This window comes from Carcharhinus amblyrhynchos, chromosome 1, assembly GCF_965287045.1.
Source record: "Carcharhinus amblyrhynchos chromosome 1, sCarAmb.v2.hapA, whole genome shotgun sequence".
In the NCBI taxonomy this organism is placed as follows: domain Eukaryota; kingdom Metazoa; phylum Chordata; class Chondrichthyes; order Carcharhiniformes; family Carcharhinidae; genus Carcharhinus; species Carcharhinus amblyrhynchos.
In genome coordinates, this window is record NC_137324.1 from 25504358 (window position 1) to 25529463 (window position 25106).

General features: G+C 43.9%; 1 protein-coding gene across 5 annotated transcripts in view; it reads right to left on the reverse strand.

The window, feature by feature from the left end:
• The window catches only part of ctbp1 (C-terminal binding protein 1), a 324438-nt gene that overhangs the window by 177133 nt on the left and 122199 nt on the right, over positions 1-25106 (reverse strand). For 3 of the 5 annotated variants that reach the window (XM_080199791.1, XM_080199659.1, XM_080199723.1), the window contains one exon: positions 4131-4189. The exons of 1 other annotated variant lie outside the window; for it this stretch is intronic. In XM_080199791.1, coding sequence (XP_080055917.1) covers positions 4131-4182 — 52 coding nt within the window. In that variant the 5' untranslated portion in view covers positions 4183-4189. Of the gene's footprint in view, positions 1-4130; positions 4190-25106 lie in introns of those variants that run through there. One more of the 5 variants, XM_080200106.1, reaches the window with a different exon arrangement.

The window sequence follows — 25106 nt, forward strand, 5'->3', positions numbered from 1 at the left end:
TAAATGGGTGATTTTCAGGTTGGCAAAGTATAACTAATGGAGTGGCACAGAGGGTCAGAACTGGAGTCTCAACTGTTCGCAATCTACATTGATTACTTGGATGAAGGGAACAAATGCATAGTTTCTAAATTTGCTGATGAGACAAAAGATAGATGGGAGAATAGGTCAGAAAGACACAGGAACCTGCAGCAGAATATAGATAGGTTAACTGAGATGTCAAAGATTTGGCAGATAGAGTATAATGTGGCAATAAGTGACAGGTTGAATAGAAAAGTAGTATTTAAATAAAGAAAGATTTCAGAAGTTGATGGTATGGAGGGATCTGGATGTTTTAATACATGAACCATAAACAGGCGGTATGCAGATACAGCAAGTGGTTTAGGAACAAACCTGGAATGTTCATAGAATCCTACAGTGCAGGAGCAGGCCATTTGGCCCATACAATCCCACCCAGGCCCTATCCCCATAGCCCCAGGCATTTATCCTAAATGGTCACCCTGATACCAAGGGGCTATTTAGCATGGCCAATGTACCTAACTCACACATCCTTGGACTGTGGGGGTAAACCCATGCAGATACAGGAAGAATGTGCAAATTCCACACAGACAGTGACCCAAGCCGGGAACTGAACCAGGGTCCCTGGCGCTGTCAGGCAGCAGTGCTAACCACTGTGCTGTCCCCAGTGTTGGCACTCATTGCAAGAGGAATTGCATGTTAAAGAAGAATATTTTGTTACAGTTGTTCAGGTATTGGTGAGACCACAGCTGGAATACTGTGTATGGTTTTGGTCTCCTTACTTAAGGGAGGATATAATTACATTAGCAGTTAAGAACAAGTTTACTCAACTGATTGTTGGCTAGAAGGGATTGGCTTATGAGTAAGGTTGGACAGGTTTGGGCTGCGCCCATTGGACTTTAGGAGATGGCCATATTGAAAGATCCAAAGGGGACTTGACAAACTGGCGGCTGAGAGAAATGTTTCCTCTCGTCAGACAGACAAAAATGAAGGGCTACAGTTTAAGTATATGGAGTTCCCATTTAAGATGGAAAAGAGGAAGAGGAAAATTTTGTTGAGGGTCATCATGGTGATTTCTCTTCCACAGGAGAGCAATAGAGGCTGGATCTTTGAATATTTTTAAGGCCAAGTTGGATAAATTCTTGAACATCAAGGCAGTCAAAAGTTAGTGTGTCAGCATGAAGTAGAGTTGAACCCACAAGTAGATCAGCCATGATCTTATCAAATGGTGGAGCAGGCTAAAAAGGGGCTGACTAGCCTACTTCTATTTCTAATTCATATGCTTGTTTTTATGTATATTCATATGTTTATATATTTCCTGCTGGAAATTTGTTTCCCATGTTATCTTAGATTCTTTTTCAAATCACTCAAATCACTTAAATCTGGTTTTCAACCCTTCTGCCAATGGTAATGGTTTTTGTCCATTGTCTAAACGCCTCATGATACTGAGCACTCCATCAAATCTCCTCTCAACCTTCCCTTCAAGCACAATAGACCCAGATTCACTCATCGATCCACATAATCAAAGTTGCTCATCCATGGAAGCATTCTCATGAATCTTTTCTGCATTCTCTCTAAAGCCTTCACATCCCAAGTGTGGTTGCCAGAGTTGGACACAACACTCAAGTACAGGCAGGATGGGCAGCACCCTCTGGCCTGTCCACGGTGTCATTCTCAGAGGCAGGTTGCACACCATTGGCCAGCAGTGGGATCTTCTGGTCCTGCTGCTGTCAATGGGATTTCCCATTGACTTCATCCCCACACTACCTATAAACCCACGGCAGGGGTGTGTAGTTGGCTGGATCAGAAGATCTTGCTGGTGTGAACAGCCAGAAATTTCTGGTCAGTGTTTTATAAAGCTTCATTGTAACTTGGCTGATTTTGTTCTCTGTGCCTCCATTTATAAAGTCATGATGTGGAGATGCTGGGGTAAACACAGTAAGAAGTCTCACATAACCAGGTTAAAGTCCAACACATGCTACCAAATAAACCTGATGGACTTTAATCTGGTGTTGTGAGACTTCTTACTCCATTTATAAAGCCCAGGAAACCATATGCTTTTTTTTAAACCCACTTTCTCAACCTGTCCTACAACTTAGATCTCCCTGTTCCTGAACCCCTTTTAGAATAGTATTCTCCTGCCAACTCACTTTACACTTCTCTGCATTAAACTTAATATTCCATTCTTCGATCCATTTCACCAGCCCATATCCTCTTGAAGTTGATCACTATGCTCCTCACAGCATGCGACGGTGCAGAGGGACCTCAGGGTCCTTGTGCATGAGTCGCAAAAACCCAGCCTGCAGGTGCAGCAGGTGGTCAGGAAAGCGAATGGGATGCTGGCCTTCATAGCGAGGGGGATTGAATATAAAAGTAGGGAGGTCTTGCTGCAGCTGTACAGGGCACTGGTGAGGCTGCAGCTGGAGTACGGTGTGCAGTTTTGGTCGCCGCACTTACGCAAGGATGTTTTGGCCTCGGAGGGAGTGCAGAGGAGGTTTACTAGGCTGATGCCGGAGTTGAGGGGGTTGAACTATGAGGAGAGGCTGAATAAACTAGGCTTGTACTCCTTAGAGTTTAGAAGAATGAGGGGAGATCTCATTGAGACGTATAAGATGTTGAATGGGATGGATAGGATAGAGGTGGAGAGGCTCTTCCCGCTCAGAAAGGACAGCAGGACTAGAGGGCACAGCCTCAGGATAAAGGGGGGGGCGGTTTAGAACGGAGTTGAGGAGGAACTTCTTCACTCAAAGGGTGGTGAATCTCTGGAATTCTCTGCCCGTTGAAGTGGTGGAGGCTGCCTCGCTCAATATTTTTAAGACGCGGGTTGACAGGTTTTTGATAGGCGAGGGGATTAAGGGTTATGGGGAGAGGGCGGGAATGTGGAACTGAGCCACGACAGATCAGCCATGATCTTATTGAATGGCGAGGCAGGCTCGAGGGGCTAGATGGCCTACTCCTGCTCCTATTTCTTACGTCCTTATGTTCTTATGTACAATACTTCAGTGTCATCTGCAAACTTTGAAAATGGATTGAGTATACCCAAATCTAAGTCATTAAATATACATTTAAAAACAGTGGTAATCCTGCCACCAAGCCTTGGCACATATCACTGTATATCTTGCAGTCCAAAAACTATTAATAGATTAATGGAACTGCAAAATTAGACGGTTTTGTGGCTTGTCCTGCAATAGCATTAAATATTTCCAGTATTTGTTGTCTTTATTCCATGATTCACTTCTCTATCCTTTTTTTGGACTGCTGTTGGACGCTAAAATAGATTACTGACATACCCCTCATCTGAGCATCATGCCATCATTTGGGACTTGATGAAATAGGCTTCTATATCAAATATAGAGTCATAGAGTATTTGGCAAATGTATTCACATGATACTATGAAATATGAAGCAAGTTAATTACAGAGAAGTTTTATTAAAATCAGGACGAGAGGATGAAAGCAATTGAAGTCCTGGCTTGTGGCTGATATTCTCCGGTCCCGCTGCTGTGAATGGGAGATTGGACTGAGCACCAAATTCTCCATTCTCGGTGGAGGAGGAGGCGGCGACAACATTGGAGAACTCTGTCTGCCCCAAAGATTGTTTTGCTGACCTCTACGAATTCAATACATCTTTTAACAGTGCAACATTCTTCATATTTATTCTATTTTCATTGTTAAAGCTAAAACTAATACTATAATAGACAACTAAAAGAATCAACTTGGAAAATGAACTGCTTAGAATAAATACAAAAACTGATGCTCAAAAGTATTTCATGCCTTTAAAAAAAAAAGAACTACCCTACAACTAATTAATCTCGGTACAAAGACAGAGTGAAGGATCCAGTTTCCAACTGCCTTCAGGACAGATGTTTCATTATTCATTTATTTTATCAGATTTGAATTTTGACCACTTGGCAACAACAGTGAACAAAGTCATTCTGAATTTAAATTCCGGATGCTTTCCAGATCTGGTTATACCCACAAGCCAAGAAAAAAAAAAGCCACAAAAATTCAACGTCTTAAAAAGTTCATCCAACATTGATTTTCACTAATATGCAATCTAAGAGATCAAGTAGCTTTCACATGAAGAAAGAGAGAGGTGTTAGCTCATGTAACATACTTAAACTCTCCAGGCCGCTGCTCCACTTTGTTTCCCGATGCATATCCATCATCTTCACTCTAATTTCAAAGCAAGAATAAAAACAATTGCTAACAACAGCTATGTTCACAGTCAGCAAAACAAAAATATGCTAAACCCACATTGTGCATTTAAATCAAATCAACTTTAGAACAGCATGAGTACACGCCTGATTAATATCATTTGTCAGCAAACAGTGACTTAATACTGAACTGGAGTACAACGGTCTGGACAGGGTAAGAGTACAGTAAAATGTGGATATTCCAATGCATGGCAGCTGTTAATTGTCTAATTATAATCATCAATAACAATTAACAATTCAAACTACTGTTGATAGGGATCAAAATGAGCCAATGGATTCTGCTGTTAACATTCTTTCTGGAGGCACAATTGGGTGGCATTAGATGAACGTTTGAACATATTTTCACAACCTTTTCCAGAGCTTCGCTATCCTTATTTCACAGAGGCCCACAGGTGATGATTAGTCACACCCAACAAGAGATGAAATAGGCCACATCTTCCCATTAGTTCAATATAAAAATGTAAATAAATACTAAAATGGGATCCTTGCCTGCCAGTTGGAAAGTTGGCAGGTTCAATGGTAATGACCACATGTAAGAAATCTCACAACACCAGGTTAAAGTCCAACCAATTTATTTGATAGTAAACTCACAAGCTTTCGGTGTTTGCCCCTTCGTCAAGTGAATGGAGTGTTCTGGCCTCAGACAGAGCATATAATAGCACAGACAGTTTACAGGTTACTGATTAGAATGTGAGTCTTTACAACTAACCTGCTATTCAAGTCTTAGAGATGCAGACAATGTGAGTGGAAAGGCTTTCCACTCACATTGTCTGCATCTTTAAGACTTGAATAGCAGGTTAGTTGTAAAGACTCACATTCTAATCAGTAATCTGTAAACTGTCTGTGCTGTTATATGCTCTGTCTGAGGCCAGAACTCTCCATTCACTTGACGAAGGGGCAAACACCGAAAGCTTGTGAGTTTACTATCAAATAAATTGGTCGGACTTTAACCTGGTGTTGTGAGATTTCTTACTGTTTACCCCAGTCCAACGCTGGCATCTCCACATAATGACCACATGCTCAGAGAGAAGATATCTTAAGAGCTCCAGTCCACTCTTAGGTGCAATAGTGAATATGACTGCTCACACTTGATGGCCAAAACCAGTGTGCATTCTGTCCTTAGTCAACACCATGATGCTTGCCACTTATATTGCTGTTAAAATGTGTAGAAGTCTTTGCAAGTTCTGGATTTCATTAATACCCCAGTTCAAATTTGTGCTGGTTAACTTCCAATTACGAAAACAGATTATGGTTTGGTCAAATTACAGAATCTTCCTTTGAAAAACTATCAATTGGACAAAAGCAATGTTGCTGTAAATTGGTAGGAAAGTGAGTCAAATATACAATCAATTTACAGAACTCATTTAATGTATATACATATGCACATTTGCTCTGGCAATAAGAAAGAAATAATTTAGTTCTGTGCCGTTTTCCGTATGAACAATTTCAGCAAGTAGCACAAATTATATTTGCTACAAATATATCTATCTAAAGTCTACAATTCCATTTGGTCTGTGCACTGAACTGCAACAATATAACAGTGAAATATTATTTTTAAAAGTAAATCTGCCTTGTATTTATTGAAGCAGCATCTAGAGCAAAATGAGGATTGGAAACAAGTCAAACTCCACAAACAAACCCCTGGAGTGGATTTCACCCAAATGTCAAAATTGCATCATTGGCTTTTTTAAAAAAACCTTGTTCATTTGAGGATATAAATCTTCATGCAAGGACCAAACAATCAATCTCATCTTAACATTAAATGAATGAACAACTTCTGACTCAGAAAGCAATTTGGCATTCTTCAACTGCACACTCATCAACCTCTAACTCACAACTACCAGATGATCGAATTTGCTGTGAATATTTTAATCCCTCACCCTCCAGGTTACTTTATTTTTAATGACGATGTGACTTGATAACAGGGACCCTGGAGCATTGAGGACCTTGGTTGAGGTAGATTTTAGGACCCAATTAAGATGAAGAAACGATAAAGAAGAAACGTAACCGACAGAGAAAGAAATGGGGTGAATTGGAGTCAAATCACACATGAAGAAACACAAGACGAGGAAGGGGGGGGAAGGAAAGGAAGGGTAAGGAGGAGCAGAGAGAGTGTGAGGGGGAAAAATGAAAGAGAGAGGAAGACAAGAGAAAAGTTTTTTTAATTTAAAAATACTAGCTGCGACCGTTTCAATTGTTCTCTCTGTGCCACCAAGGTTGGCTTTCATGTCAGGGCCACAAATCACCCCATCCATTGTCCTCATGTCAAAAAAAAAACCAGCTCTAAACGAATGTAGTAGGATTCATTCATATAGACATACATGGACAAAATCCAACAAGTTCTTAACACTCGCGGGGAAGCTGTTAGCGAGTTCTCATGTGCGAGGCAAACAGCAGAGCAGCACAGTTCATTCAGCAATTTGTGACTATTCCTAAGTCACAATATATTGCTTTCTCAACAAGCCTTCCCCCACCGCTCCCATTAACCGCACAAATAGAGGCAGCTGCCAAGAACTTGCCTTTATTTTTTTTTCCATCCATTACTGGGCCCTTACGTTTACAAGCATTTCCTGTTACTGGCAGGAGGGCATAATGACATTGTGACAAGTTAATACGGGTCACTGTAAAATGTGGACAATATAATAGAGATAAGAAAGCATGTGCTTAAAATGGAGACTGGGATATTAGTGTCTGCGCTTTTCACCTGAAGGCAACACTCAGACTGGCCGTACAATGCCATGATAGTGAAACATGTGGGTGTGACATACACATTGCTTTCTCCCATTCGAGTCAAAAAACATGGAATTTGCAACTAGTTTTGTGCTAGAATGAGACTGAGTTTAATACCTAGATGTGGGAGACATGTTAAATAAAAACCTTCATTACATGGTCCAGGTCAGCTTTCCTAAACATCTGCCTAACCAGTTTATGCTCAACTCAAGTATCTTGCCATTTTTTTTCAATCTAATACGAACTATCTCTTCTGTTTTATGTCATATACTTGTCTAGTTTTCACTTAAATATATCTATACTATGATTCAACCATACCCACTGGTGACGTTCTACATTCAGGGCTGCACAGTGACTGCCCAAGCTAAATTGACCCTAGTGTTAAAATTTGTTTGTGTCACAAGTAGGCTTACATTAAGACTGCAAATAAGTTACTGTGAATATCCCCTAGGCCATACTCTGGTGCCTGTTCAGGTGCACTGAGGGAGAATTTATCACGACCAATTCACCTAACCTGCACATCTTTGGACTGTGGGAGGAAACCCGGGCAGCCAGAAGAAATGCACGCAGACATGGGGAGAAAGTGCGAACTCCACTCAAAACAGTGACCTGCGGCAGAATTCATAGAATCATAGAACCCTACTGTGCAGAAAGAGTTCCTTCAACCCATAGAGTCTGCACCAACCACAATCCCACCCAGGCCCTATCCCCATATCCCTACGTATTTTAACCATTAATCCCTCTAATTTACGCATCCCAGGATACTAATGGGCAATTTTAGTACAGCCAATCAACCCAACCCACACATCTTTGGACTGTGGGAGGAAACTGGAGCACCCGGAGGAAACCCACGCAAGGAAAATGTGCAAACTCCACACAGGCAGTGACCCGAGCCAGGAATCGAAACCAGGTCCCTGGAGCTGTGAGACAGCAGTGCTAACCACTGTGCCATCCTGTGTCAGGGGGATTAACAGGGTAAATGAGGGTTACGGGAATAGGGCCTGGGTGACATTGTGGTCAGTGTAGGCTTGATGGGCCAAATTGTCTTCTCTTGCACTGTAGGGATTCTATGATTCTAACCACACTTCAGGTAAAGTAGTTTCTTCTGAATTCCCTAATGGATTTCTTGGTGACTATTTTATATTAATGACCTCCAGTCATGCTCTTCCTCACACAGAGAAACATTTTCTCTGCATCCGCTCTGTCAAAAACTTTTATAAATTTTAAACATGTCCATTAAGCCTCCCCTCAGCCTCTTCCCAACAGACCTAGCCTGTAAATCCTTTCCTGATATTTGTACCCATGCATTTATGGTTGTATCCTTGTAAATTTCTCTCCACTGTCCTCAACCATGCCTCGATATCCTTTTTTCCAGATATGACGACCAGAACTGCACACGGCACTCTTCAATAGAGCCTAACCAAGGTTCAATACAAGTTTAGCAAAATTTGCTTATGAAATTGTTCTAGAAACGAAGTTTGGTGTTGTTTGCTCCTTTTTGAAAATTGTCTTATTAATCTGCAGCAGGACTTTTAATGATTGATGCACTTGTACTGTGAGATTGCAGCGTTCCCCCAAGCAAGAAGTGACTATTTATCTGTATTGACAACAGTGCAATGCTGTCAGCTGACCTACACATTAGAGAAAGTTTCTTTCAAGAAACCTTGTACAGCACGAAATACAAGGGCCAGTTTTTCCAGCAGACCTTGAAAAATAGTGAACAGGACCACGATGTGGAAGTCCAACTCCGTTTCCAAAACTTATTTTTACTGACAGGGGAAAGGGGGCAGAGTGTGATTCACACAAGAGACCACCACATTTTGGCTTTAATCTGCAGTGTGCGAGTCACAAATTGATGAAGTAGAAGTAACCACTTGCGAAGGGTAGATAACTGTCAAGGTCGAAGTTGTTTTTAATAAATGATTCATTCTACAAAACATCAAAAAGAGGCTACAGTCAAATGAAAGCTGAAAAGAAACCATCTGTTGAATGCTTTGATTAACAGGCATGGGCTAGAAAAAAAAATTGCATCTGGTCATGCAGTTTCAATAGGGCTCTTTGCTGACATTTCCCCAAGGGCCATGATATCATTATGAATGCTTGGCTGAATCATCTCAGCAGGGGGTTCTGAGTTCACAGTTTGATTGACAATTTGAAAAGTCTATTAAAGGATTAGCTGTCCGATACAAGATCTGAATCGACATTTGTTCATTTTTATGAAAGATCAACCATTTGAGGTTTAAAAGCTTTGAATTAATCTTCTGAGTGGGAGTTACACCCACAGTTATTATTAATAACTGGTGGGGCATGGGCATCACTGGCTGGGCCAGCATGCGTTGCCCATCCCTAGTTGCCTGTGGGCAGTTGAGAATCACACTGCTGTGGCTCCGGAGTCACATGCATGCCAGGCCAGATAAGGATGGCAGATTTCCTTTTCTAAAGGACATCAATGAACCAGATGGGCTTTTCCACAATCAACAATGGTTTCATCATCAACAGTAGATTCTTAATTCCAGTTTTTTTATTATCAAATTCAAATTCCACCATCTGCTATGGTGGGATTTGAACCCAGTCCCCAGAACATTGCATAGTGGCAGTGGTTGCACTGTGATTGCATTGTGGTAGCACAGTGGTTAGCACTGCTGCTTCACAGCTCCAGGGACCGAGGTTCGATCCCTGGCTTGGGTCAGTGTCTGTGTGGAGTTTGCACATTCTCCTCGCGTCTGCGTGGATTTCCTCCGGTTTCCTACCACAGTCCAAAGATGTGCAGGTTAGGTTGATTGGCCATGCTAAAAAATATTGCCCCTTCGTCTCCCAAGATATGTAGGTTAGGGGGAATTAGCAGAGAAGTGTGGGGATATGGGAGGGGGGCCTGGGTGGGATTGTGGTCAGTGCCAAATGGCCTCGTTCTGCATTGTAGGGTTTCTATGATTAGCTGAGTTTTTGGATTAATGGTCTAGCGATAATACCACTAGACCATCACCTCCCCAATATCAAGTGTGCAGGTGTGAGAGTTGGACTAGTTCACTAGAAGTTTATTTTTCAAGTCTAGTTACAGAAATTTGCCAAATGTAATTAAATGGTTGGATGGGGCAAGAGGGGGACAGACTGGCTATACAGAGCAAAGAGGGCGTGCAAGGGCTTGAGCAGCACAGATAGAGCAGGAGGGCAAGGGACAGAGGACTGAAAATCTTCTGAAACAACTGGGGACAAATTCCCAGAGAACCAAGCGGAGCTTATAACCAGCCCACCTCAGCACTTCCCACCCTAGTGGCTACCTACAATCTGCTTCTGGGGTTGACAGGCCCTAACTCCATACAGCAACTGTCCCTCACCCTGAAATGCATGGCTTTCAACCATCAGCTATGTTTTACTGAGGCTGATCCAACAAGTCAGGTAATTTACCAAATCTTGCCTTGGTAGCCGAAATCCAGCCCACGTTCCTTACAAGTACAGAACCCAATTTTTCAATGTCGGAGAACAGCTTGGCCAAAGTCTCACAACATCCGCCAGCAGTCTAAACAACGTGGAATGTCCATCCATGCCTTACATAAAGAAGAATCATATTAGTCGCTACATACTTGAACATACAGTTCGGAAAGCTATTTCTAATAATGAATGCGATGTTTACTTTTTTGTGTCAAAAAGGCTTTTGATTCTAGATTCCAACTGGAAAATCTATTTCGCGGCACAGAATAAAAATAAAGCTGCAGATCTATTCAAAATGAAAGCATGTACTTTATCTAGTCTTCAGCATTCCCACTGCTCATGACAAAACTCACTCTTAACTGCTGTGTTGTTGTGTTTTTTTTAAAAAATGTAGATGCTCCAGTCTAAATATCCAGATTTTATCCAGGACCACTGAGTGAATGATTCACGTGGTTATTTCACTGGATATTTCCAAAACAGACTCCTAAATCTTTTCACAATTAAAATCAGGGTCCAAAATACATGGTGGCGACAGGCAAATTTGCGTTGGAATCATCACAAAGCCCTGAAAACACAACGAGACGGAAAACGTATTCAAGGTCACCCCCTGTGTATTTTGGAGAGGCAGTGAGTGCAGGAGGTAGATTCTGTGAAGATCAGCTCCTCCAAATCACAGATTCTCTCCCAGATTGTTGTTCCAGCTCCTCCAATCAAGTTCCTTCATTTCTGCTCTTTTTCCCTGATCTTTTCAGATGACCAAAATGGCGCTGGAGTGAGGTGACTTCTTGCAAGCTGTGCCTAGCATACCTTCTAATTCTATGCTTCTCAAACTTCATCCTAACTCTTCTAAATTTTCTAACAATGCTTCAATTCAATATCTTAAATATTCCTCTACACCCCAGCTATGATTGTAACACTACATTCTGCACTCCTCATTTCTTTCTTCATGAACAATATGCTTTGTCTGTATAATGCATAAGAAACAATACTTTCACTTATGCTAATACATGTGACAATAATAAATCAAGTCAAATATCCTTTGACCTGGATTTTAACCCCAGGGCAGAGTCCTGTTTTTTAAGACGCGGGTTGATGGGTTTTTGATAAGAGAGGGGATTAAGGGTTATGGGGAGAAAGCAGGAAAGTGGAACTGAGCAGCGACAGATCAGCCATGATCTTGTTGAATGGCGGGGCAGGCTCGAAGGGCTGGATGGCCTACTCCTGCTCCTATTTCTTATGTTCTTATGTTCTCTCAACAGCTTGTTGAGCTCCTCATCATGGTGTGGGAAGCTGGAGGCGGTGGTGTTGATACGCATCTTTTGTTGTCCGGGGACGCATTGCCAGTCAATTCCAGGATCTCAACAGCATTCAGGTAGGCAGGGGCTCAAACCCCAATGTGCTTGGCACAGTGATACATGCATTCTGAAAAGGGTGACCGCTGGAGACTCTGGAGGAACAGTTCTTGACTTTGGCCTGAGCAGATCCCAACCACTGGGTTCACTGCCTGTCACGGGGAGTCATCATGGGCTCCATGCTCTCTCTGTCCTGCACTTGTTCCCCTGATGGAGGCTTGATAAGCCCTAGACCCTGGGCTCTGAGGGATCTGTGTTTGAGCCTGGCTTCAACTATAGTGGTTTGATCATAGCTGATCTTCAAATCCAATATCCTGATCCCCCTTCCTTCCATATCCTTTGATCCCTTTAGCCCCAACAGCTATATGTCATTTCTTCTTGAAATCAGACGTTTTTGAAAACGTGACTGATCACATTGACGAAGGAAGTGCAGTGGATGTGGTTTACATGGACTTCAGCAAGGTGTGTGATAAGGTCCTCCATGCAAGACTTCTTGAGAAGGTGAGAGGGCATGGGATCCAAGGGGCTTTGGCCTTGTGGATCCAGGACTGACTTGCCTGCAGAAGGCAGATAGTGGTTGTGGATGGGTCTTTTTCTGCATGCAGGTTGGTCACCAGTGGAGTGCCCCAGGGATCTGTTCTAGGACCCTTGCTGTTTGTCACTTTCATAAATGACCTGGATGAGGAAGTGGAGGGATGGGTTAGTAAGTTCGCCAACAATACGAAGGTTGGTGGTGTTGTGGATAGTCTGGAGGGATGTCAGAAGTTGCAGCGTGACATAGATAGGACGCAAGACTGGGCGGAGAAGTGGTAGATGGACTTCAACGCGGATAAACGTGTAGTGGTCCATTTTAGCAGGACCAATGGGAGGAAGGAGTACAATATCAATATCCAGGGGGACTAATATCTTGTTGGGAAGACTGGCTAAGGCTACTGGGGGGACTTTAAAATAGAAAGGATGGGGGGAGGGAATTGTGATGGGGAGACTGGGACCGAGGAGGTTAGCTCCCAGGTAGGGAAGGACTGCAGGCAGTATGAGAGCGAGGTTAGACAGGGGGTGGAGAAGGGAAATGCCCAGACTGAGGGGCTGAAGTGTATCTATTTTAACGCCAGGAGTGTAGTAAATAAGGTAGATGAGCTTAGGGCGTGGATTGCTGCTTGGGAACGTGATGTGGTGGCCATTACGGAGACTTGGATGTCTCAGGGACAAGACTGGGTACTTCAGATGCCAGGATTCAGATGCTTCAGGAAGGACAGGGAGGGAGGCAAAAGAGGTGGTGGAGTGGCACTGTTGATCAGGGACAGTGTCATGGCTGCAGAGAAGGAGGATGCCGTGGAAGGACTATCTACAGAGTCTCTGTGGGTGGAAGTTAGGAACAGCAAGGGGTCAAAGACTTTGCTGGGTGTATTCTATAAGCCGCCCAATAGTGACAGGGAAGTTGAGGTGCAGATAGGGAAACAGATTCTAGAGAGATGTAGTAATAACAGGGTTGTCGTGATGGGGGACTTCAATTTCCCAAACATCGATTGGAATGTCCCAAGGGTAAGGGGTTTGGATGGGGCGGAGTTTGTTAGGTGTGTTCAGGAAGGTTTCCTGACACAGTACGTGGATAAGCCTACGAGAGGAGAGGCTGTACTTGACCTGGTACTGGCGAATGAACCAGGACAGGTGATGGATCTCTTGGTAGGAGAGCATCTTGGGAATGGTGATCATAATTCTATCTCCTTCACAATTGCATTGGAATGAGATAGGATCAGGCAGGCTAGGAAGGTGTTTGTCTGGAGTAAAGGGAAATACGAAGACGTCAGGAAGTTAATTGGGCAAATAAACTGGAAGGAGGCATTCTTGGAGAAAAGTACCGAAGGAAGGCGGCGGATATTCAAGGAATGTTTGTCTGGAGCTCTGCACGACAACGTTCCGATGAGACAAGGAGGTTTTGGTAGGTCGCGGGAACCGTGGTGCACGAAGGCTGTGGTGAACCTAGTCAGGAGGAAAAGGAAGGTGTACAAAAGGTTCAGGGAGCTAGGAGATGTTAAGGATCTTGAGGAGTATAAGGATTGTAGAAAGGAGCTTAAAAGGGAAATTAGGAGAGCCAGAAGGGGTCATGAGAAGGCCTTAGCGGGTAAGATTAAAAGGAGAATCCCAAGGCCTTCTATAAATATGTGAAAAGTAAAAGGATGAGAAGAGAAGGGATAGGACCTATAAAAGGTGAAGGGGGAAAGGTCTATGTGGAACCAGAAGAAATGGCAGAGGTGCTTAATGAGTACTTTGCCTCAGTATTCATGGTGGAAACTGATCTGGGAGATTTTGCTACAGGTTTGCAGCAAATGGAAAAGATTGAGTATGTGGATATTAAGGAAGAGGATGTATTGGAACTTTTGAATTCTATCAAAATAGATAAGTCGCCGGGAGCAGATGGGGATGTACCCCAGGTTACTGTGGGAGGTGAGGGAGGTGATTGCAGAGCCCCTGGCGATGATCTTTGCGTCGTCAATGGAGATGGGAGAGGTTCCGGAGGATTGGAGGATTGCGGATGTGGTTCCTGTTTTCAAGAAAGGGAACAGAGATAGCCCGGGAAATTACCGACCGGTGAGTCTGACCTCAGTGGTTGGTAAGCTGATGGAGAGGCTTCTGAGGGACAAGATTTATGAGCATTTGGCGAGGTTTAGCATGATCAGAAATAGTCAGCATGGTTTTGTCAAGGGCAGGCCGTGCCTTACGAGCCTAGTTGAGTTCTTCGAAAATGTGACTGAACACATTGACGAAGGAAGAGCAGTGGACGTGGTGTACATGGACTTCAGTAAGGCATTTGATAAGGGCCCCCATGCAAGACTTCTTGAGAAGGTGAGAGGGCATGGGATCCAAGGGGCTTTGGCCTTGTGAATCTAGAACTGACTTGCCTGCAGAAGGCAGAGAGTGGTTGTGGATGGGTCTTTTTCTGCATGGAGGTCAATCACCAGTGGAGTGCACCAGGGATCTGTTCTAGGACCCTTGCTGTTTGTCATTTTCATAAACGACCTAGATGAGGAAGTGGAGGGATGGGTTAGTAAGTTCGCCGATGACACGAAGGTCGGTGGTGTTGTGGATGGTCTGGAAGGATGTCAGAAGTTGCAGCAGGACATAAATAGGATGCAGGACTGGGCGGAGAAGTGGCAGATGGACTTCAACGCGGATAAATGTGTAGTGGTCCATTTTGGCAGGACCAATGGGATGAACGAGTACACTATCAAGGGCAGGAGTCTTAGCAGTGTTGAAGAGCAGGAGGATCTTGGGGTCCGGGTCCACAGGACTCTTAAATTGGCCTCGCAGGTGGAGGATGTGGTCAAGAAGGCGTATGCTGTACTGGCCTTCATTAATCGAGGGATTGAGTTTAGGAATCGGGAGGTAATGCTGCAACTTTATAAGACCCTTGTCAGGCCTCACTTGGAGTACTGTGCGCAGTTCTGGTCGCCTCACTATAGGAAGGACGTAGAAGCTATTGAAAGGGTACAGAGGAGATTTACAAGGATGTTGCCTGGATTGGGAGGCATGCCTTATGAAGATAGGTTGAGGGAGCTGGGACTCTTCTCACTGGAGAGACGAAGGTTGAGAGGCGACCTGATAGAGGTTTAAAAAATGTTGAGAGGAATAGATAGGGTGGATTCTCAAAGGTTATTTCCCCGGGTTGAAATGGTCGCTACGAGAAGACACAGATTTAAGGTGCGGGGAGGAAAGTACAGAAGTGATGTTAGGGGTAAGTTTTTCACTCAGAGGGTGGTGAGTGAATGGAATCGGCTGCCGTCAGTGGTGGTGGAGGCGAACTCGCTGGGGTCTTTTAAAAGACTTCTGGATGAGTATATGGGATTTAATGGGATTGGGGGTTATAGATAGGTCTATGGATTGGTAGGTATTGATGTGATCGGCGCAACTCGTGGGCCGAAGGGCCTGTTTGTGCTGTAGTGTTCTATGTTCTATCAAGGGTAGGAGTCTTAGCTGTGTTGAAGAGCAGAAGGATAAGAACATAAGAAATAGGAGCAGGAGTAGGCCATCTCGCCCTTCGAGCCTGCCCCGCCATTCAATAAGATCATGGCTGATCTGTCGTGGGTCAGTTTCACATTCCCGCCCTCTCCCCATAACCCTTAATCCCCTCGCTTATCAAAAACCCGCGTCTTAAAAATATTTAGCGAGGCAGCCTCCACCACCTCAACGGGCAGAGAATTCCAGAGATTCACCACCCTTTGAGTGAAGAAGTTCTTCCTCAACTCCGTTCTAAACCTCCCCCTCTTTAGCTTGAGGCTGTGCCCCCTAGTCCTACTGTCCTTTCTGAGCGGGAAGAGTCTCTCCACCTCTATTCTATCCATCCCATTCATCATCTTATACGTCTCAATGAGATCTCCCCTCATTCTTCTAAACTCTAATGAGTACAAGCCTAGTTTTTTCAGCCTCTCCTCATAGCTCAACCCCCTCAACTCCGGTATCAGCCTAGTAAACCTCCTCTGCACTCCCTCCAAGGCCAAAATATCCTTGCACAAGTGCGGCGACCAAAACTGCACACAGTACTCCAGCTGCGGCCTCACCAATGCCCTATGGGATTGTCTGTGGATAGGTTTATGGACGAAAAGGGATTGGTTTAGGTTAGTGGGTCACTGTTGTTGTTTTTTTTTAAACTGGTCGGCGCAACATCGTGGGCCAAAGGGCCTGTTCTGCACTGTAATGTTCTATGTTCTATACAGCTGCAGCAAGACCTCCCTATTTTTATATTCAATCCCCCTCGCTATGAAGGCCAGCATCCCATTTGCCTTCCTGACCACCTGCTGCACCTGCAGGCTGGGTTTTTGCGACTCATGCACAAGGACCCCGAGGTCCCTCTGCACTGTTGCCTGCTGCAGTTTTTCGCCCCGTAAGTAATAGTCCTTCCTACCATTATTCCTACCAAAGTGGACCACCTCACACTTGCCAACATTAAATTCCATTTGCCAGTTCCTGGCCCGTTCGCCCAGCCTATCTAGATCCTTCTGCAGACTCTCCACACCCTCCGCGCAATTTGCCGTTCCACCAATCTTGGTGTCATCAGCAAATTTCGACACCATACACTCGATTCCCTCCTCCAGATCACCTATATAAATGGTAAATAGCTAAGGCCCCAGCACCGACCCCTGGGGCACTCGACTAGTCACCAACCGCCAATCCGAATAGCACCCATTAACCCCCATTCTCTGCCTCCTATTTGACAACCAATCCTCTATCCACGTTAACACCCTACCCCAACTCCATGCCCCCTTACCTTCTGCAATAACTTGTCAAACGCCTTCTGAAAATCAAGAAAGACCACATCCACCGGCTCTCCTCTATCCACCGCCCCAGACACATCCTCATAGAACTCCAATAAATTTGTCAGACACGACTTCCCCTTAACGAAACCGTGCTGCGTCTGCTCTATCAAGCAATTCCCCTCAAGATGCCTCGTTATTTCCTCCTTGATGACGGATTCTAACATTTTACCTACAACAGACGTTAAACTAACCTGCCTATAATTCCCTGCCTTTTGTCTGGCACCCTTCTTAAACAACGGCGTAACATTAGCCACTTTCCAATCTTCCGGCACTTCCCCGGAATCCAGCGACGTTTGGAAAATAACCACCAAGGCATCCACTATCACCTCCGCCATTTCTTTCAGAACCCTCAGATGCATTCCATCCGGTCCTGGGGACTTGTCCACAATCAGTCCCTCCAGTCTGTCGAGCACCGCCTCTCTAGGAACAATAATCTTGGGGTCCAGGTCCATAGGACTCCTACAATCGGCCTTGCAGGTGGAGGATGTGGTCAAGGCGGCGTATGGTGTACTGGCCTTCATTAAATCGAGTGATTGAGTTTAGGAGTCGGGAGGTAATGCTGAAACTTTATAGGACCCTTGTCAGACCCCACTTGGAGTACTGTGTGCAGTTCTGGTCGCCTCACTACAGGAAGGATGTGGAAGCTATTGAGAGGGTGCAGAGGAGATTTACAAAGATGATGCCTGGATTGGGAGACATGCCTTATGAAGATAGGTTGAGGGAGCTAGGTCTCTTCTCCCTGGAGAGATGAAGGTTGAGAGGTGACCTGATAGAGGTTTATAAAATGTTGAGAGGTATAGATAGCCTCCGAGAATCCACCCTTTTTGCCAGGGCTGAAATGGTCGCTACGAGAGGACACAGGTTTAAGGTGCTGGGAAGCAAGTACAGAGATGTTAGGAGGAAGTTTTTCACTGAGGGTGGTGAGTGAGTGGAATCGGCTGCTGTCGGTGGTGGTAAAGGCGAACTCACTGGGTTCTTTTAAAAGACTTCTGGATGAGTAAACGGGATCTGATGGGATTGGGAGTAACAGATAGTTCTATGGCTTGGTAGGTATAGATGTGATTGGTGTAACTTGTGGGCCGAAGGGCCTGTTTGTGCTGTTGTGTTCTATATTCTATGTTTTGGCTCAACTACATTCTGTGGTTGTGAATTCCACACATCCACCACTCTCTGGGTGAAGAGATTTCTCATTTCAGTTTTAAAACATTCCCCTTATCCTCAAACTATGACTCCTAATTCTGGACTTCCCTCCACCATTGGGAACAATCTTTCTGAATCTATCCTGTCTAGTCCTGTTAGAATTTTATAAGTTTCCACAAGATCCCCTCTCACTCTAAATTCCTGGGGATATAATCCTAACTGAGTTAGTCTCTCCTCATATGAATGACCTGCCATCCCAGGAATCAGTCTGGTACACCTGGAAAGGGTGCACAGGAGATTTACCAGGATGTTGCCTGGTATGGTGGGGAGGTTTTATGGGAAAGGCTAAGGGATTGAGGCTGTTTTCATTAGAGAGAAAAGAGTGTTAAGATGTGACTTAGAGGCATACAAGGTGATCAGAGGATTAGATAGGGTGGACCTACTCCTGCTCCTATTTCTTATGTTCTTATGTTCTACAATGAGAGCCTTTTTCCTCGGATGGTGATGGCTAGCATGAGGGGACATCGCTTTAAACTGAGGGGTGATAGATATAGGACAGATGATGTCAGAAGTAGATAAGGGCGTGCAATGCCCCACCTGCAACAGTAGTGGACTCGCCAACATTAAGGATATTTAAATGGTCATTGGATAAACATATGGATGATATTGGAATAGTGTAGGTTAGATAGGCGTCAGATTGGTTTCACTGGTCGGCGCAGAGGGCTGAAGGGCCTATACTGCGCTGTAATGTTCTATATTCACTTTACTCCCTCTATAGCAAGAACATGCATCCTCAGCTAAGGATACCAAAACTGCAAACAATATTCCAGGTGTGGCCTCACCAATGTCCTATGCAATTGCAGCAAAAACATCCCAATCCCTATATTCAAATCCTCTTGCTATCAAGGTCAATATACTATTTGACTTCTTTACTGCCTGCTGTACTGCGCACTTACTTTCAGTGACTGATGCACAAGCACTCCAAGATCTCAAGTATCCACCTCTCAATTTTCACCAAGTAATAATCTGTTTACCTATTATTGCTACCAAAGTAGATAACCTTACATTTATCCACATTATAAACCAATTGAGTTGAAAAGATGTTATTTATCCCACACACTGTAGTAAACACTAAGATGTCAATGAAGCTCATTTGGCTGACAACTCAAATTTCTGATTAGACAACAACATGGAATCTCGGTCCTTATGTTAACTTATTTCTGCAGATTTAAACCCAGGCTCATTCTCTAGAGCCTTGTGAGAAGGGAGCCCTCGAAAGCCAAAAGCCAAAGAACCGTTCCCAAAATTCAAGAAGAGAACATTTAGGGACAGGAGAAGTTCACAATGTTGCAAATATATTCACGACCAAACAAAAACATGCAAATTCTAATCAAAAAGAAAGATATCCCAAAAATAGAAGTACTTGCCCAACTTTGAATTTTTTTTAAAATATGCAAATAGTGCTAAGAAGTAATCTCATCCATTTCGTGTTGAAATTATCTTTGAAATGAAAATAACCAACTCAGTTATCTCAACAAAAAAAAATATTCTTGGAGTGACAGAAGATTCCTCAAGAGCACTAAACATTACAACAACACTTGCACTGCCCAAATTCCCAAGCAGCACATCATCCTTCACTGTCAGGAATAATTGTAAGGAAATGTTATGGACAGAATACTGTAAGTAATGGCACTCTCCTTGTGGACTTCAATCTTTTTGAAGCAGCAACTGTGCATTAGAACTGCGAACAGTAATAGCAACCATATTAAATCAAGAAAACAAAATTATTAAATGTCCCAGTCTTGCTTGCAGGACCTGAACAAGAGCAGGTTTCTAATATTTAGAATCAAATGCCCCTTAAATTCAATTCTGCCTGGGTGTAAGCAGGCATACAAGTGACAGGACACAGACTGCACACAGTACAGTGATGGAAGGGGTCATCAAGTGTGCTATCAAGCAGCACTTACTCAGCAACAACCTATTCATGGATGCTCAGTTTGGGTTCCGCCAGTCTTGACATCATTACAGCCATGGTTCAGATATAGACAAAAGAGCTGAACTCCAGAGGTGAGGGTTACTGCATCAAGGCATCATTTGATCAAGTATCACAGAATTACAGAATCCATGCAGAGCAGAAGGAGACCATTCGGCTCATTGAGCCGGCACCGACAACAATCCCACCCAGACTCTATCTCCGTAATCCAAGGATTTACCCTATTAATCCCCTTAACCTACACAACTTGGGATATGAAGGGGCAATTTAGCATGGTCAATGCACCTAACCCACACATCTTTGGACTGTGGGTGGAGCACCTGGAGGAAACCCATGCAGACACAGGGAGAACATGCAGATTCTGCACAGACAGTGACCCAAGCTGGGAACTGAATGCAGGTCACTGGCACTGAGAGGCAGCAGTGTTAACCCTCTATTACCCTTGGATGAGAACGGATGACCAGTGTACCAACAACACGTAATAAAACACAAAAAAAATGGATGCTGAAAAATTGAATAAAAATACAAGGGAATGCATGTGAACCCTCCACAAATGCTGTCTGGTCTGCTGAGTGTTTCCAGCATTTTACATATTTATTTCATAATAACAGAAGAGATCCGGTTGAAGATCTTTTGTCCATTTAGCACAATGCTACCTTGAAAAGTCATCAAGGCTCATCACATAAGTACTTAGGCTGTGAAATGCCCCATTTGGAGTGCATTTCAAGGACTTGAGAAATTCAATTGAATTAAGAGTACGAAAATCAGAATGCCATTTGGAACACTGATTCAAATAGAAATTTTTCCCCATGTTAGAGGCAGGGGTGGTGGTGGAATTTACACCACTGGAGAGAGAAAAAAGTCATCAATAAATGTTTGCAACTCAAGTGTCACAAGAAGTTCATATTTCAGGTGATTTTGCTGTTCACAATTTTCAAAGCAGAATGTTCCCAATCTCAGCTGTACCAAAGGAGACACGAAACAGAATAAAGATCTCTCTCCTAGGGAAATGGAAAGAAAAATCTGAGCTTGTGTCAACTCTCGACACGCTAACATAACTTCGAGTGTCACTGGCATCGAACGGAGAACAGTCTCAATTTCAGAGTAAGTGGGGGGTCACCCATTTAAGACAGAGATGATAGTAGTGAATCAATGGAATTCTCGACCGTAGGAGACTGTTGAGGCTGGCTGGTTAAGTATGTTCAATGCTGAGATAGACAGACTTTTAAGGCTGGAAAGTGGAGTCGAGCATCATCAAATCAGATCAGTCATGATCTCATTAAAATAGCAGAGCAGACTTGATAGGAGCAGAGGTTAGCCATTCAGCTATGTCTTACTGTCTTAGTCTTCCCATCCTACCCTCTTGGGTCACAGATGTGGGAGTGGTGGAGGGGCTGGGGAAGCAAACTTACACAAAATCACAAGAGTTTTACTGAACCCAGCTTAACTGTTTCCTTCATATTGCATAAGTCAATCAAAATATTGAAAAGTGTCACATTTGTAAGAATGACATGTACCATGCCAGTTAGTCTAAACTCTCAAACATTTAGCTATTTAAATATTAGAGGTGACTATGACCATGGAATAAAATACCAATTGTAAAAGAAAATCAATAATAATCGACAGAACAAAACAAAATCCCAAAGACCGAAAGGTGACCTCTTCTTTAAAAAGGAGTATCCAAGCTAACATAAGCAATTATGTGATGGGACATCTGGTCCATATGAATGAATTTAATTTTCTCTAATGTAGAGATAAGGTGGTTCTGTGAAAACAGGAAAGTTAATGAAAAACTTCAATCAAGCCCAAATGAACAGGAAAACCCCAAGTGGTTTGAAGTCAGAGTTGATAGATGTAGTACATGAATGCTTCTTGACCCAGTCTGTCAAGGAAGCAGTGCGAGGACATGTGCATCTTGATCAGGTGTTGTTACTGAGTCAGGGAACATACAAAAAAAAGGAACAGTGGTAGTATATCTGGGGTCAGCAACAACAGACCTGTAACAGTTAACTGAATTGGGAGTCAGAAATATCAAAGAGAAGGAGCTGGTTACAAAGCCTTAAAAGGACTAAAACTTGATGAGAAAACTAAAACAAATCAATTTGGGAAGGCTCACTTTCAACCTCAGTCTCGGCTTCCAAGCTCCTTTTGCTGAGCGTGCAGAATAAATACATGCTGAAAACTAACTAGTTCCCAGTAAGCAAACATGATCAGTGCATTAGCCAACAGCAGCACAGTAGCACACAGTGGTTAGCACTGCTGCTTCAGTGACCTGGGATCGAAACTTAAGCAAGGAATAAGGAGAACTAAAAAGGGGTCATGAAAAAGCATTGGCCAGCAGGATTATGGAAAATCCCAAGGCTTTTTAGACATATATAAGAGCAAGAGGGTAGCCTGAGAGAGGGTTGGCCCACTCAAGGACAAGGGAGGGAATCTATGCATGGAGCCAGAGGAAATGGACTAGGTAATAAATGAGTACTTTGCATCAGCAGTCACCAAAGAGAAGGACTTGGTGGATGAGGAGTCTGGGAAAGGATGTGTCGATAGTTTGAGTCACGTTGAGATCAAAAAGAGAGAAGGTATTGGGGTACTTGAGAAACATTAAAAGGTAGTCAAGTCCCCAGGGCCTGATGGGGTGTACCCCAGAATACTGAGAGCGAGGCAAGGGAGGAAATTGCTGGGGCCTTGAGAAAAATCTTTGTATCCTCACTGGCTACAGGTCCCAGAGGACTGGAGAATAGCCAATGTTGTTCCTTTGTTTAAGAAGGGTAGCAAGAATAATCCAGGTAATTACAGGCCGGTGAGCCTTACATTAATGGTAGGGAATTATTGGACAGGATTTATTCTCACTTGGAAATAAGCGGACGTATTAGTGAGAGGTAACATGGCTTTGTGAAGGGAAGGTCATGTCTCACGAACTTGATCAAGTTTTGAGGAAATGGCAAAGATGATTGATGAGGGTAGGGCAGTGGATGTATCTAAATGGACTTCATTAAGGCCTTTGACAAGGCCCCTCATGGCAGACTGGTGCAGAAGGTGAAGTCACCTGGGATCAGGGGTGGATACAAAACTGGCTTGGTCAAAGATGACAGAGGGTAGCAGTGGAAGGGCATGTTTCTGAATGGAGGTCTGTGACAAGTAGTGTTCCTCAGGGATCAGTGCTGGGACCTTTGCTGTATACACACATACATACATAAATTTATAGGAAAATGTAATTGGATTGATTAGTAAGTTTGTGAACAACACAAAGGTTGGTGGATCAGCAGATAGTGATGAGGACTATCAGATTACAGCAGGATATAGATCAGTTGGAGACTTGGGCAGAGAGATCGCAGATGGAGTTTAATCTGGACAAAAGTGAGGTAATGCATTTTAAGAACATAAGAACATAAGAAATAGGAGCAGGAGTAGGCCATCTAGCCCCTCGAGCCTGCCCCGCCATTCAATAAGATCATGGCTGATCTGTCGTGGCTCAGTTCCACATTCCCGCCCTCTCCCCATAACCCTTAATCCCCTTGACTATCAAAAGCCCATCAACCCGCGTCTTAAAAATATTTAGCGAGGTAGCCTCCACCACTTCAATGGGCAGAGAATTCCAGAGATTCACCACCCTTTGAGTGAAGAAGTTCTTCCTCAACTCCGTTCTAAACCGCCCCCCCTTTATCTTGAGGCTGTGCCCCCTAGTCCTACTGTCCTTTCTGAGCGGGAAGAGTCTCTCCACCTCTATCCTATCCATCCCATTCATCATCTTATACGTCTCAATGAGCTCTCCCCTCATTCTTCTAAACGCTAACGAGTACAAGCCTAGTTTATTCAGCCTCTCCTCATAGCTCAACCCCCTCAACTCCGGCATCAGCCTAGTAAACCTCCTCTGCACTCCCTCCAAGGCCAAAATATCCTTGCGTAAGTACGGCGCCCAAAACTGCACGCAGTACTCCAGCTGCGGCCTCACCAATGCCCTATACAGCCGCAGCAAGACCTTCCTACTTTTATATTCAATCCCCCTCGCTATGAAGGCCAGCATCCCATTCGCCTTCCTGATCACCTGCTGCACCTGCAAGCTGGGTTTTTGCGACTCATGCACAAGGACCCCAAGATCCCTCTGCACTGTCGCCTGCTGCAGTTTTTCGCCACGTAAGTGATAATCCTTCCTACCATTATTCCTACCAAAGTGGACCACCTCGCACTTGCCAACATTAAATTCCATTTGCCATTTCCTGGCCCATTCGCCCAGCCTATCTAGATCCTTCTGTAGACTCTCCACACCCTCCACACAATTTGCCTTTCCTCCAATCTTGGTGTCATCAGCAAATTTCGACACCCTACACTCGGTTCCCTCCTCCAGATCATCTATATAAACGGTATAATACAGATAGGAAATATACAGTAAATGACAGAATCCTTAGGAGTATTGATAGGCAAAGGGATCTGGGTGTACAGGTACATAGTTCATTGAAAGTGGCAATGCAGGTGGAGAAGGTAGTCAAGAAGGCATACAGCATGCTTGCCTTCATCGGCTGGTGCACTGAGTTTAAAAATTGGCGAGTCATGTTGCAGCTTTATAGAAACTTAGTTAGGCTGCACTTGGAATATAGTGTTCAATTCTGGTCGCCACACTACCAGAAGGATGTGGGGGCTTTGGAGAGGGTGCAGAAAAGAATTACCAGGATGTTCCCTAGTATGAAGGGCATTAACTATGAGGAGAGGTTGGAGAAACTTGGTTTGTTCTCACTGGAGCAGAGGTTGAGAGGAGACCTGATAGAAGTCTACAAGATTATGAGGGGCATGGACAGAGTGGCTAGTCAGAAGCTTTTACCCCAGGGTGGAAAAGTCAATTACTAGGGGCGTAGATTTAAGGTACAAGAGGCAAGGTTTAAAAGGAAATGTAGAAGGCAGATTTTTTTTTCTATACACAGAGTA